We start from the raw sequence: 16,034 nt of genomic DNA on the forward strand, positions 1-16,034 counted from the left end.
TTGGAGTACTTAGCATACACCGAAGTGCCTTTGTGGTTTTTACCATTAGGCTCTTGGTTCTTCCAGTAAATAAGAACAGGCAACTTGCAATTGCTAAGTATATGTAAAAATTTGAAAGTAGGTCATGTGAAACTGTAAAATAAGTCAAAATTCAAATAATGAGATGAACACCATTTACTGGTTCTTGATTCCAGTGTGTGTTGTGCAGGTACTTTGTTTCACTATGCCCTGGAGTAGGTCAAAGTCTTGCTTGGTTATGTCATCCAGAAAATCTGGGAATCTCTGTTAGGTGTTGAGTTAGGATTGAGTTAGTAAATCAAATAGGAAGCTCCCTAACGAGCACTATGAGGAAATCTTAGGTCAAGCTTATAAGTGCTATCAAAATGCTTAACACAGCCAATATCTGTACCTGAGAAATCCTTTTTCTATAAATGAATTATGTTTCCTGTGCCAAATGTGTATAGTGATCCCAACAATGATTTCTTAATATATATGTTCATATAATAGGTTACTAAATTTTAAAAGTTAACCAAATAGAGAAGGCTATAAAAATACTGAAAGCAAAAGCCATTCCTTCTGTGTTGCTGAACCTGTCTCAAGGAGCTTAGCATGACTCAGTAAAGCCTGTTCTTGCTGAGTAAGCATCCTGTGAGAGTCAAGCCCTTGTGGCAATGCAGCAAGGAGGTAATTCAGCATGATCATTCCCTTGCAGGACAAGACTAACTAGACAGTTCAGCTTATTTTAGGGTTGTGCTAAGTACTGTGTGAGGCTAGAGAAGAATTGCATCCAAAAATCATCAAACAGAGCAGAACTGACTACTTCAGACTACTCCATTTTGTTGTTTGAAATACTTTAGAACTTGTTTCCTTTTTAGTATCAAAATTGTCTTTGTTTTGTTGTAAAAATGATGGTCAAATGAAGTAATAACTTTGAAATTTGTAATAGAGTTATCACCTATTGGCACTGCTCATTAATTCCTTCCTCACCTGCAGTATTTAGGCATTGGCCTCTACTTTCCCTGAGCTTGAATTCTGTGATTTTTAATTGAGACTTGAAGTTTAGATGATATCTCCCTGTGCCAGCAGATTGATTTGAGATTTGGATTATCTGGGGTAGGGTCTCTGGGAAAGGGGCCTGGAGGCTTAAGCTAGGCAGGCTGCCCGAACTGTTGTTCACAAACCTGCAAGGAAGCTGGGTGCACAGATGTGGGTCAGAGTGGTGTGTAAGGAAATCCTGGCAGTGCTTTGGGCACAGCTTTCCTGTGTGTTTTAGCTCATACTCACCTGCTACTACTCTCTTTCTTTTACCATGGATATGAGCAAGTCTTGTTTTTACTTTTTCTCCTAAAGTATGTGTCCTACAGTGATTATTCCATCTGTATTCTTGATAATCAGAGTAATTTCCATGAAGCCCTTGGAATTACTGTTTTTTTACTGGAATGTGAAAAGTACCTGGATCCAAAGCTCTGTTTTCAGAAGGCAGAAGAAGTTGGTTACATGCTAACTACTAATGCAAGGGAGATATCAGCTCTTTACATTTAGCTAGGAGAATTTTTATGTCTTGTGTTCTTTGCTTAAGTGCCTGATGCAGTTGAGGCAAAATCTTTAGTGAATTCAGCTAGAAATATATGTATTTGTTGTGCAATATGTATTTCTGTGTACAAAAGCCAGCCTGTCCAAGATCAAATCTCTTCTCCAAAGCATAGTGAGTGTAGGGGACTTTTATTACAAGAAAAACCTCCAGAAAAGAGTGAATTAATTATTTATTTCTATTTAGCATGAGGGTAACAATTATATCCTCTGTTTTCTTTCTTCCCCTTTTTTCAATACTGTAGTGGGAAATGAGTTTGTCTATACCTTTCCTAAAGAGGGAGTTCAAAAGGGAGCTCCTGGCCTGAGTATCATTTAATGGAATATAAGAAATATCCTTAGTAGCAGGTAACAATGTAGGAGCTGTCTGTAATTTGTGTGTTTATCCCTAAGTATCTGTGTGTACAGTATCATATACACCTTTTGCTTATACACTTTTAATGAAGTTGTTTTCAGTTCTTCAATGGAGGTGAAGAAAGCTCTCTAATCAAATGTTAGGCAGACAGGAAAGCATTAGCAGCCATGCTCAGAATAATTTTTCTTCTGCAGTTCAGTAAGCTTCTTATTGAACTATTTAGCAGTAGAATGAAAAGCTGTGGAACCTACATTACAGGTTAGAAACTAACCAGTAATTACATGAGATTGTTAAGATTAGTAAGTTAAAACTCTTGTGTTCTTTGCAGGCTGTAGCTGGGGAAGACAAAAGCACATTTGTGTCTTAGAAAATAAAATACCTCTAAGAATCTAGCATTTTGTATTTTTTAATGTATCTTTGTGTTCTATTTAAGGCTTTATTACTTTGCACCATTGTATTGAAGCAATCAAGGGAAAAAATGGTTTTTAGAATTGGCATAAACCAAATCTCTACATTACACTTATGGGAAAAGTGTATTATTTCCTGTATTGTTCACTGCTGCTGTGTTGATCATGACTTTTAAAAAATATATTTCTCTAATGGTTTTGTATAATTTTGTTACCATGTGGGGGGTTTTAAAATTCTTTCTCTAAAATTATTTTTCTTTTTTGAAATTGTATATCTTTATTTATGCCTTGCTGCAATTCTGGATGTGGGAGGTATGTGACAGCATGAAAATCCTGCTTGGGTTTTTTAGGCTGTGTATCTGAATGGTACCACCTCAGAGAAAATACCAAAAATTAATGTACTGTGCTGATCCCAGTTGTCAGCTGCTCCTGGGCACTTCCTTCAGGCATCGTGTCCAGGTTTGTCTGGAGAAAGAGGACATTGCTGAGCGGCTGCTCCCAGTTTCTGCCCAGCTCAGAGTGGTTTCTGGTTCTCCCTCAGATATGAAATGTTGCCTCCTTGCATAATTCACTCATAAATGCAGATCTGACTAGCAAAAGTGAACTTTCCCTCTTGATTTTTTTAGCTCTACCTAAAATATGCTGCTCAGTGAGAGAGCCAAAAAAAAAAAAATCAGAACATTTATTACTATCAACAGAATTTCTTAAAACTTGGGTTTTTTTACAGCACTTCAGCAATTATGTAAATAAAACCTGTATTTGGAAGAGCAGGATGCTATTTTTATAGAGCAGTTTTTAGTTTACTCTTTCTTATTGAGCACAGTGAATGATGATATGTAAAAGAATGCAGCTTGTCTGCTCTTCCCAGAATAAATGGAAGAAAACCAGTAGGGCTTTATGTGCAATTAAATAGTTTTGTTGTTTTGGTAATTAGTTGTTTGGTAAATAGTTTTGGTAATTCCCTTAAAAAGCAACCCAGCAAACAAACCAAACTAAACAAACAGCTATTTTAGATATTAGTTATCCTATATGTTTATTTGGTTGCTTGCAATTTTCTAGGGGAACAAATCCATACATGTTACTAGTTTTAAATATTTTCAGTAGTAAAGAAACTATTTATTAAATCAAAAGTTTGATTTTTGCTAGCTAAAAAAAGTAGCGATTGTTTGTTTCTCAGAATACGATTCATTCTTCTTTTCATTATTTACTGGTTTTTAAAAGTCTTCTGAGTGTCCTGCCTGGATTATAAACAAAATAACTTGGAGTCACTTCTGAGACTGAAGATACTTGTATTTGATTGCTTGTATGCAAGCAATAAAGATTGTAACATGGATCACAGTGTTGGTAAAAGTTTATTACACTTAGTTTTGATAGTACAAATTATTATCTAAGGTCATTCTTCCCTCTGTTTGTTTAAGTAGTTTGCACTTCATTAATGATTCACTAGAAGCATTGAAAATGAGACCCAGTTAACTAATTGTAAATAATTTACTTTTTATAATGTATTTATAATGTATTGAGCATATTGTCAGTTCTAACAACACTTCAGTGGCTTTCTCTCTCCACTGGCAATCCACTTAGTAGGATTTTCCAGAGGAAAACACTTTGTGTTTTCCAGAGGAGCTGATGATCCAGCAGGGGAGGTGAAGGTTGCTAAGTTCCCTCAGGGGAGTTCAGTGCTGGTTTTTCCTGCAGGCTGGTCTCAGAGCACAGGTGTAGTAGCCAGGGCACTACTCATGGATCAACAGCTGGGCAGGAACATGCTGCTTTCACACCTCTGGGAGCTCCCTTGGTTGTCAGAGCTCACATGGAAGGCAGTGTCCTTCCCACAGGCAGGGAGTAAAGGGTGGAAAGCATTCCCTTGTGCAGCAGGCAGTGATCAGCCTCAATGGCTCCTAGCAGTAGCATTCTCTATGAAGCACTCTCCTGTCTGGCTGCAAAACACATTTCTGTGCACTACCTCCTCTTAAAAAGCAAATCCAGCATTTTCTTGCTGTTTTAATGTCTCCTTTTTATTTTTGGGGGAAGGCTCTGAAAATAGCACAAGGTTTTAACCCAGATGCCATTCAGACTAGGCAAGCTGTAGCAAGGAAAGATTATTAGAGCAGGGACCCCAGGTGTCAGAGACAATCCAAATCTTCCCTTTGCTGTGTGTTGCATATGCTGAAGTACCTTTCACCAATCTGCTGGGAGCTCCTACCAGAGCTGCATGGATTTGTATGGCTGTTCCAGGCTCTGCAGTCCCCCACAAGGATTTGGGGGGCTGTACTCACAGTTTGTGATGCTTGATTTGGAGCCCCCTCTGCACTGCACTGCACTGCTGGGCCAGCAGAGGAGCAGCTCCTGCATCCCTGTAGAGCATTGCTGCTCTGCACCCTGGGCTGCAGGCTCCTCATGAGGCTGCACACCCTTTCCTTTCTGAAATACTTGCAGTGGCAAGATTCAGCTGCCCAGCAAGTGCCCTCATTCACCTAGGAGCTTGTATCAGTGTTTGTCCATAAAGGGCTGCAGATAAGCTCCTAAAGGCATAAAAGCAGTGGTGGAAGGAGTTTATTCAGTCCATCAGTGGTGGCAGCAGGGGGGAGGTGCTGATTCCTTGCCCAGCTGTGCTGCTGCTGGGAGCAGAGATGGACTCTGTGGCAGACAGGGCTCTCAGGCCATACCCAGGGTCCAGGCTTGTCCCAGGAATGTTGGCTGTCAGCTTCAGTGAATGTCTTATAAGTGTAGTTTGCCTTCTTTGTGAAACAAAGCAATTTACCTGCTGTAAAAAAAGGCAGTACACGCTTCTGCCTGCTTCTGAGGTCAGCATGATCACGTTCATTGATGACACAAACACTAAGAGCAGCACAGAGTCTGGATCTGTTCCTTCTGCTGGGAATTCTGGAATAAGTGATGTGCATGAGCTACCTTAACTGTGATGATTAGATAGCATATTGCTGTGTGACTCATGTTGTTCATTGCTGTTACCATGGCTGTTACAGCTACTTTGTGAGATGTTTATATGAATATTTTTTTATAGTATTCAAGTGGTGGTGTTAACAAGTGTTGGGGATCTTTGTGAGCTGGGTTTGAAGAAAGTGTTTTAAAAATACTGTCTTTGGAAATTGTTCTGATCCATGGGAAATCTTGCTTAATACTTTGCTATTTCTGTTTTTCTTATCATGAAGCAGAAGGAAATGTGTTTAGCTGTAGGCACTGCCTCTAAAAGCCACCATCATTCTGTTATTCAGTCACAAGAATCTAGTGTAAATCCTTGTTATCCTTTTTTTTCTTTTGTTATTGTGTTGGGTTTGGGGGGGGGGGAATTCTTTGCTGATTTTGAACTATTACAAACTGTGAAACAGCCATTTTCTTTCAATATATAACCCCAGAAGAAATGTAGCTCCTCTTTTATACAGCAGATACATTATTTTAAACCTAGCTGTGTACCTATAGCTGTGGCACCTACCTTACATCTGCATAACATAACTACTTTACTGGAAGAAAAAGAGATGTTTTTCTATCATTTGGTTGGGTTTTTACTAAAGATTAGTATAATCACATCTTCTTCCTGGATTAAGACTTTAAATATAGATGAACTTTCACATATTAATGCAGCATTTTCATGACAATGAAGATGGTTTAGCAATCCCCAAGTTCCAGCTTTTATTTCCAGTACAAATAACATTGATCAGACAGGGAGGTTTGGTTTTGCAATGGTGACAAATTTAAAAGATCTCTTTAGCTCTCTTAAAAGTGATGTGATGTTTGAATCATTCAATAAACTTCCTTATTCTGTTCACTTTTAGTTCTTTAAGTTTGGTGGGGTTTTTTTACAGAAATTATTTTAATTTTCAATTTAATATGTGTTCCCAAGTCTGTTATATATGTTTTAATTTGCTTTTCATTTAAAACTGAACAACCAGACAGAAATCGTATAGCATTCACAGTTTTGGTCTTTCCATGCATAAGAAAGATGTGTTGATTTGCAGCCTGATCAGTGTTGCTGTTTGTCACTGCAGAGTGCTCACTTGGCCATGATCGACACGCTCATGATGGCCTACACTGTGGAGATGATCAGCGTGGAGAAAGTCATCGCATGCACCCAGCAGTACTCCACCTTCTTCCAGCCTGCAGAGGTACCCTATGACATTGAGGATGCTGTCATGTACTGGATAAACAAGGTATGAGTGCTGGAAAAGCAAGCTGGGGTTTTCTTTGTAATCTGTGTGATTCAATTAGAGATGAGAGGCCAGGATGTGTATTTGTGTATGTAGGTATATCAGGACTGTTCTGATACAGACTGTTCCTACATCTGCTGTTTATGGACTAGAAAAAGAAAAGCATGCAGAAATAAGTTAAACACGTGTGGACCAAATAAATGGGAAGTCTAAATTAATGCTGGGATATATATACAACATGTGACATCTCAGGTGTCACTGTCATGTTGAGATGCCACAGTGCCTGCTCAAGGGTCTCTTTTTGGCTCTTTCTAAGTTGTCATCTTATTGTGTACTTTGTCATGATTTAAACCCAAAGCTATTCTGTTTGTTTGAACACATCTTGCTTGAAGTGATCTACCTTCACTGCATAATCAAATCAGGTGACAAGGATACCCTGTTAATCAAATGTGACTGAGCACAATAAGGGACAGGTTATTTTGTACAATGTAGAGCTAACAGGCAGTGACCTTAGACTGCATCCAAGACTGACATTTGCTTCAGGGCTATAGTCTGAAATGTTTGGTTTATCTCTTTAGTTCTGTCTTCGTGATTTATAGACCTTTTGAAGAACTTCTAATTTCTGTGACTTGTTTCTTAGAACAGACAACTAAATGAACTATTTTGTCTCTAGGTAAATGAGCATTTGAAAGACATCATGGAACAGGAACAAAAACTAAAAGAGCATCACAGTGCAGAATCTGCAGGAGGTCAAAAGGTAGGTGGAGGAGTTAAAATGTTTTAAGCAAGATTGAGCATTTATCTGTAAACAGACACTGAACTTTTCACTGCTTGTTAGAGTAAGCAAACTTGTAGTATTAATTTTGTTATTATTTTATCACTTTCATGAAAATACACATTTAAAAATAAAACTAACAGAGTTGCACTTTTTATAGCCAATTGTCCTTTCTGACAAATAAATCTTTGATAGCAGGGAAACATCTGTTACATTAGTGCTAAGGAATTTAAGAATAATGACTACTTTTGAGTGAATTAAAGTCCCTGATAGATCTGATATGAAAAAGACCAGAACTTTTTTTCATGGTTTTTAATGGGTTTTTTCCTTGTGTATTGTGTGAATGTCAAAAGAGAGATGTGTATGTGGTATCATGGGAAGGATTGCTCTGGCCATGATCCAAAATACTGGTTGATTACAGGTTTTATTACCTATAAAATAAAAACATATTATGTTTGCTTCCCTTTCCTAACAGGATTTTTTTTCTTTTATTTACATAGCTCAGTTAATTAAGTAGCATTATATGCCCATCCAAATACATAGAGATAGCCGACAGTTCCAGAGTATGTAAAATTCCTTGCTTCAGAAAGATCCTTTACCCTATTGTGATAGAACTATTAGTGGAGAACTGGTAATCAGTCTGAACACCTTTGGTATTATCCCTGCCCATGAATGTAGAGCAGATTTCCAAGTTGCTGCAAGGCTGTAATCCTCCTTCCCAGCCTGGCCTGCTCTCACGTAAGCTGCTGCCTCCTTTTCAGTGCCACTCTGAGGGGGTGGCAGGTTACCAGCCTGGATTCAATGCTCAGCTTCAAAAAACATGAGGGTAGTGAAGTTCTTAAGTAAGGAATGCCCATGAAGGTTAACGTGACTCAGCAAAAGAAATGGTGGTTGTAACAATAATAGTGTGACCCTGGTGCATATACCCTGCCATGGAAAATTTAAACTGTGTTCAGTAGTGATAGTAGCATAGAAATCTGGAGAATAAGATGTCCTTGGCAAGTTCATTTCTCAAATTTAGATAAAATAAAGTAAACAGAGGCTAGAGAGATAACCTGTGTTCCTCTGTCCTCTAGTGGTTTCTCTTTTTCCCGAAAATAATAGTAGGATGTTTTATGTGGTTTGTAGGTCACTTGGAAAGATGAGAGCAATTTTGAAAATCAAAACTGCATGAGAGTCTTAGTATGATAAACAAATATATATCAAAGTGAAAACTATTATCAGACCAATTCCATAAAATTATCTGTTTTTTAAAAATTCAGTAATATTTATTTTCACTTATAGTTTGCAACTTATATTAGGAGTAAAAGGATAAAATTTTAGCGTATAATTTATCTTCACTGTCAACATTTTGAAATCAATTTTTGAAAGATTTATATAGTCTGTAACTGATCCCATAAATGGACGTAGGGGAATAACACATTTACCTAAAAACTGGTATTGTGGTGTTTTGGATGAATTGTGAAGCTGTAACAGAATAGAAGAGCCAGGTTTTGTTGGCCAAGGTACAAATGCATTGGCAAAATAACAAACTGAAACAGTTGCCCAGTCACTGAAAAAATGTATATTTAAAGCCCTCTCTTCTGTACACTGAATTTTCATACTATTCTCCCAGGTATATATTATGTTTTTTGTCTCACTAGGGAATCAGCTGCATAAATCCCTTTGTCAAGGAAGATATTCTGTGCTTGGGGGCTGTATTAGCATGAGGATTATTTAACTCCAGGTTTTCTTTGAGAACCTTTTCAACTGATGGTTAATTTACTGCTCTGGTATCTCAGCTTTTCTTTTAGTCATATATCTCACAGTATTTTCCAGGTTTCCACTTACTCTTCCTAAAGGTAATGGTCACTGCATGCATGCAAACATCTGAGGTTTAGAAACACATGAAACATCCCAACTAAACCCTGAATTTCTTAACTGAGGATTGTACTGAATGCTGGCTTTACAAGGAAAACTAATGCAGATGCATTGGATGAGTCCATTGCATGCAATCAGATTTAAATTCTCAATGCCCCTTCTGCTGATTAGAGATGGCCAAGCAAACATGGGAAGAATACATAATTTTAGTCAACAGGGAAGGCTCTTCTTTATGTTTAATATCTGGCCAAGAAGCAGGAAATTAAGTACCTATTAGGTGAAACAAAGTTAACATGTAATTTAAAATAATTTCATAATTTCCTACAGTTACAGATTTGTAAATTAATCAGTTGTGAAAAATAATTGAGTTGCCCTCAAGCCTGCCAAACTGTGTTACTGTGTTGTTACAGAACTGTGGTGAATCTTTTCAACAAAGAGTAAATTTATACATTTACAAAAGGTTTAAACATCAAATACAGATTATTGGATACTCCAAGATATACCTGTTTTCTATGTCTGGATAGATAAAATCAGTATTAACAGATTATGAGGTTGCTTTTGTTTTCTTTCCCTGTCTTCTGCTACTAGCTGTCTGTAGAAGATAAGAGAGGAAGGAGTGTGTATGATTTTTAGTTCCAGGTAGTCCTCTGTGGACCTTGATCAGCTGGTGATTTGTGGTAACCTCATCTTTTTCTGGTAGAGTCTCTGCATCTCTTTTCAGAATTAGGATTTCAAGTTTTGTAGTAAATAGCTTTGATTTTCAGGCTTCCACTGAATAATATGTAGTGAATGTACAGTTGCACTGGTTAAATTGCTGGTGTTCAGTGTAGTTGGAGCTTTCCCAAAAACATGTTGTTCTTCTGTCTGCTTCTGTGGTTTAGACTGAATCTGTCTTAACAGATTTAAGTCAAATGTAAATCCTGTGAGAGAAACAAATGCAACTTCATTTAAGTACCTGAATTCTTCAAACTTTCTGTAAGATCAGTTTAAACAGTGCAACCTCTTGTGTGAAGGTAAACCACTAACACTGTAGTTCCACTTTCCACTAGAATTTAATGTTTCGTAAATCCACACTGCTACCAAAAGCTAACCTGTCAAGAAGAAAAGTTTGCAGCAGAATCGGCTTCTTGATCCAATCAGTGCTCAGCTGCATGAACACAAATGATGGTGCAAGGAAGAGAGCAGAAACAAGCAGTTCATGAAAAGCATGACTATTGTGTTTTGGCACCATAAGATGAGTTTATGTGGAAATAAATTTATCATAGCCATGTTTCAAACTTTTTGTTAGGGGTGATAAATCATAGTGTAAAATCATAGGCTCTCAACCTGAGAGACAATTTTGTTCTTTCGGTTTTTTTTTTTTTTTTTGGTTGGTTGGTTGTTTTATGGGATTTTATTTTGGTGGCGGTATTGTTGTTCTTAACATTGGGAAGAAGTCAGCCAGGATTCTCTGCTTAGTTTGTTTCATAGTGACTGATTCTTGTGAAGTTCCAGGGCAAAAAAGTTTATTCTTGCTGATCTGAAGTGACAGTTCAACAGCCGCTGAATTCCCAGGTTGTCCAAGAGACTTCAGCTTTTCTTTCATCTCTTTTCCTTTATGTGGCCTTAGAAAATGTATACTTATAAATCTTATGGTATGTTTGAATTTAAATTTTAAAAGGCTTTTACTCCTTTGAAGCATATTCATAGTCATCTCAATCACAGTTTCAATCAGGTGAATAAATAAAAATATATATTGGATTACTAGTTTGAGGTGTTACTGTTAGGGAGATCTAGTCTTCAGAATTGAAACAAATGTGTGCTTTTTTCCAAAGAGTACTTCTTCACCCTAGCATTACATAGACATTGGTAGAGTTTTTGAGTTCCAGGTCTGAAATACACTGCACTTTGATAAATGCAACAACAATGTTCCTGTCAGTGTTAAATAGAATAAAAGGCAGCCTAGGTCTGATCTCAGCCAATTTAGCCAAAAGCTTGCTTTATAATAGGTTTTTAGGATTCCTGATTGTAGTTGAAAATTAAGATAATTTGTTTTCAAATTTCCATGGTTTTCCACACACTGACTATTTTTCAGTGAGATTAAGAGAAGCTGAATCCTGTGTAAAGGGTATAACAGAAATGTCCAGAGCCACACACTGACATGCATCTTGTAGCTGATTTCTTTTAAGTGCCTTTGGGATTCTTTCCTACTGCAATCCAGTGAAATGGAGGAGAGGGATGTTGAGAATAGCTGTGTTACTGCTGCACACCCATTAGTGCACAATAGCTTTTTTCCATAAAAGCTCTCTATCATTACTAGTTGTCTTCAAGGTTTTGTAAAAACACAGTATTTTAACAATAAAATAATAAAATAATTAGGTTCCATAGCGGTTTGTTCCATGGTAGTTTTAAACTGCATTTTTGCCATTTCCAGAAAATATTGATCTTCATTAAAAACAAAATAAGTTGTTTCCTGCACTTTGGTAGTGGTTTTGATTTTTTTTTATTTTTCTGCAATGAAATTGATGAAGTGGTGACATTTTCTGTGTGTATTTATAGTACTGGTACATAATATTTTTATTCTTAATACTAGAAGTATTATGCCAGAGTAGAAAAAAACCAGTGTGCTTCAGATTTTTCTGGTTGTGTAGGAGTTTAGAGGTTTATGTATTAGTTCTGATAATTCCTCTGCCAGTAGTCAAAACTCCATCTACATTTCAGGTCATTGCACATCATGCAGCTGATGCTAATGTGATTTGTCATTGTAAAAATATAACTGCCTGTACCTCTTGTTGTCCTGAAAACTGTCATATGATTGTTTAAAAATATTGTTGAATGTTACTATTTGGCTTGAAGAAACTAACACAAGCTTCACTGCAGTTGGGTGTACTGTACTACAGTGTGTTTATCCCTTTTTTCATTGCTTTAGCTTCCCTGCTTCCCCATGTGTGCTGCTGGAGTTCATTTTGATACTTGTGATATCATGACTTCAAGTCTCAAATGAATTCTTCAGTCGGATTGCATATGTAGAGTACAATTAGATGTGTGAAAGCATTTCATAAAACTGCATTGATCTGACAATCTTAGCTGTTCATGTGGGAAAATTATAATGTTGATCTACAAAGAGTGCAGACATATTTCTCCAGTGTTATTGCTGCTAATTAGCTCAATATGCAGAGGTTACAGTGCACTTATGCTTGCCATTAAATTACAACTCACTGTTATACAAAACTGAGAATGTTAAAGAAAATTGCTTTATAAAAGTAATTTATGAAATCTGATAAAATGTTCCTTTTTTTTTTTTTTTGTTTCTTTTGCTTTTTGCTTTTATCCTTTTTTCCTACTGCTTCCTCTGAAGTCTCCTACCAAATGGTTTTGGAAACTGGTTCCTGTAAGTTTGCCCAACTGCTTCACTTTGATCAATTGCTTATTTTGGGAATGGCTTTGTCCATGTCATGCTGGTCTAATCATTCATTTCATTTATCTGTGTGAGATAATTTTATGAGATTGCCCTGCAAAGGAGCGCGTACCTGCAGAAGCCTGTTTTGCAAGGTAATCTGTGCAAAAGAAATGTGAGATATGATGCTGGATAAGGAATTACTTTTCAAGCAGTCAGTGGGTTTGTACAAGGCAGTGCTACCTGTTATTAACTCATGTCCAATGAACATTTATAAATTACTTTTTCATAAACTTTCAGTAAACACATGCTATTTGATATCAGTTGTCTTCTCAAAAGAGACTTGCAGAAGTAGCTTTTGATTGTTGATGCTACATGCAAGCTGAAATCTTATTTATTCTAAGCATATGCAATCATTACACCATTCATCTAGAATTCCCCATTTTTCAGCTGATTTAAGACTGCTGTTAATTTCTCCCCACACAAAATGACCCAAAGCAGCCTACTTTTAGTGAAACTATAATTTCACTAAAAGTAATAAAAAATACTTTTGCATATCTGCAGCAATATAAAGTTTGTTTTCTCTGTGCTGTGTCACCTTGGGGTTATCATTACTTTCCTCTATCATGTAGGAATTCACACTTGATGTGCATTCAGGTTGTTTATTTGGCTAAGTTTGGCTGGGAACAGCTCTTAAGGTATATGCAGAATTGCATACTTCTGATCTGAGTTCCAAAGAACTAATTCCCATCTGTCGTTGCTCTAAAGATTACCAAATAATTGATCTAGCTGTCCCTCAGATGTTTGTTGCCATAACTAATGAAACACTGTTCTTACATTGCAAAAGAAATTGAAAATAACAAGGCAGTTGCATGTAGGCAACAAGAAAAATTACTCTGTGTCTGGAAAAGTAATTTAAAGGTCCTGTCTCCAGCAGGCTGAGCAGTGTTCAGACTCCTGACAGTCTCTGTAAAGGTATCTATTACAGTTGTGACACACACAGATACTCTGCTCTTCACAGTACAGCCCATTAATTTTGTTTTGGAGTTAAGGGAGTGTAATTGGAGGGAATAATGTAGAAAAAAATATCAGGTGGACCATGATATCAAAATTTTTTTTCTTATTTTGTCAAAGTAAGGCTACTTGAAAACAGTTTCAGAATGTCTGTGTTCTGTTTTTGTCTGTGGTGTTGGTTTTACTAGTGAGTATCTTCCTTTGCATAAAAATGATATTCAACTCTAAAATACTCCATCTGTTGAGAAGCTAACTCCAGTTTGCCTGCCAGTTATCTGTAAACAACTTGAATTAGTGGTATTTATGTTACTTCGTGTTGTTAGCTCAGTAGAGATGCAAGTGCTACTGATAACACTCAGGCTGCTCTATCACTCCCTTTAGAACAGAGCACATTTCACAGTAACAGATATTCCTGAGCATAGAGGCAGCTAAAAACTCTGATAAGTACATTTATAACATGTTATCTACTGTATGGTAAATGTGTAAGAGCATTCATTCTTAATGATTAGCTCTGAATACACACAAGCACTTATGAGAGAGTAGCTGGTGTGCTGTTCTTTAACTGACCTTGTTTCTAGGCAAGTGTCTTGACTACTCCTAGACTAGGTTAAGTGAAATAAGCTCAAAGATGCTAAATCAGAATGATTTAGGATCTCAGAAACAAGATGCCTGTATTAGCATTTATGTTTCAATTGACTCTAGAGCTTTATAATGTAGAAGTTCATCTTTTGTATTATTGCATATATATATGTATTTAGTAGCAAACACTGCAGCTGATGAGAAGAGTTTCTTCAAATGGAAGTTTATTTAAAATACAGTGCAATTACCAACTCTTTCATTTTTTCAGTATGATTTCTTTTATCTTTTCAACCAAAATGAAACATGATGCCTGCTATACAGTAATGAACCTAGCAGATCAGGTTTTATGAGTTTATCTTTCCTGAAGTAATGTGCCTGGCATTCTCTACAATGGCTTAAATCCTCTATGTCCACTTCAAAGATATAACACAGTTTCTAGCATGGGTGGGCACTGTTCATGAGGCCAGTGAAGGCATCATCAAAGTGCAGTGTACTTTTTCACAGGATTTACTGTGCAGCACCACTAGATTGTCAGTTTCAAATATTTTTGAATACTCCATTAAAAGATACTATTCAAAAGAATTTATGAATTAAACAGAGCTTGTAGAATCATGATGTTCAGTCCATCTATACCTGTATCTGTTACTATTATTGATGCTTAATCATAATTAAATTGTGGTATTTCATAGACTTAATTTCAGTCATGTTGAGGAGGACATACATGGACATAGTAACATGGAATTTGAAACTTAGAGCTTTTTCATCATAGTGGGTCACTGGATTGCCATAGAGTGAGAGAGATTAAACTTTCACTGCAATTATAATTGACCTATTTCATTATATATACTAGGGAGTATTAAGAACATGAAGAAAAGAATATGAATAATGCATAACAGGAACATGATTTTTGTTTGGTGTTAATGTTTCCTCTAGCACACAGAAATGGGATTTTCATTTTTATAAAGCATATTTGGCACACAAATACGACTACACTAAAAGCATGAAGTAACAACTAAGTCTCAGGGGTTTTTTTAAATATTAATTGGTTGAGGTATAAGTTCTCTGGGCCAAGCACAAGCCCTTTATTTTTCTACAACTGATGTGGCTGCTGTTGCCAGACTAGGCTTTTAGTTCTTAGGCCAGTTAGAGGACACTGACATTTACTAAAATAATGCCATGTGATCCTTGACAGAAATCCAGTGACAGTAAGTACAGCCCTCAGGGTTAGTCTGGTTCCACAGACCTTTTTGCATGCACAGTTGGCCTAAACAATTCCTGCCCCTCCATAAAACCTCCATCCCTGCTCATGCCCTCATTCACTGCAGAAACACAGGAGGAGGGAGTTGCTGTAGCTGGGGCAATGGTTTGGGTACAGTCCCATCAGTAATTGCTCCAGCACAGCCAAAAGGAGGAGAGTGGGAGGTAAGAACAGTCAGTTTTAGCCTTGCCATGAAGAGTGATTTCCACAGACTTCTGAGAGTCCCTGCAGGGAGACTGCAGTTCAGTGGGTATAGATGCATTTAAATAGCATAAGATTAACTCAGAAACACTCTGCTGCTTGTAGGTAGTTCTGTGGTGTGAGTACAGCAGTAACCCTTCACTACTGTTTTAAAAAGGTCTTGGTAAATAATACTAACAAATTAAAATCTATGCCACTTTCTTCCACCTCTGTGTTTTCCCAGGAAGAAGTGAAAACAAATAGGAATGATGTTAAGTCCATTTTTTCAGTAAGCCCTCCTCTCTTACGACAAAAAACACCCACAACCCATTGAAAATATATTCACTGCAGATAAATGCCATATCAACATTCTAACCCAAGGATCTCTTTATATGCTGACTGGATTTTTGAAATATTTATTTCTGGATCACGGCATGGTCATAACTGTTGACCATTAATATTTCTCTATGTTTATGACTG

General features: G+C 37.0%; 1 protein-coding gene across 4 annotated transcripts in view; it reads left to right on the forward strand.

Annotated features, from left to right (window-relative positions):
* Window positions 1-16,034, forward strand: part of CAMSAP2 (calmodulin regulated spectrin associated protein family member 2) — a 79,628-nt gene that overhangs the window by 33,645 nt on the left and 29,949 nt on the right. For 2 of the 4 annotated variants that reach the window (XM_063165551.1, XM_063165552.1), the window contains exons 3-5: window positions 6,354-6,515; window positions 7,186-7,269; window positions 12,485-12,517. In XM_063165551.1, coding sequence (XP_063021621.1) covers window positions 6,354-6,515; window positions 7,186-7,269; window positions 12,485-12,517 — 279 coding nt within the window. The remainder of the gene's footprint in view (window positions 1-6,353; window positions 6,516-7,185; window positions 7,270-12,484; window positions 12,518-16,034) is intronic. The other 2 variants (XM_063165553.1, XM_063165554.1) reach the window with 1 other exon arrangement.

Source organism: Melospiza melodia, chromosome 11 (assembly GCF_035770615.1).
Source record: "Melospiza melodia melodia isolate bMelMel2 chromosome 11, bMelMel2.pri, whole genome shotgun sequence".
Classification (NCBI taxonomy): domain Eukaryota; kingdom Metazoa; phylum Chordata; class Aves; order Passeriformes; family Passerellidae; genus Melospiza; species Melospiza melodia.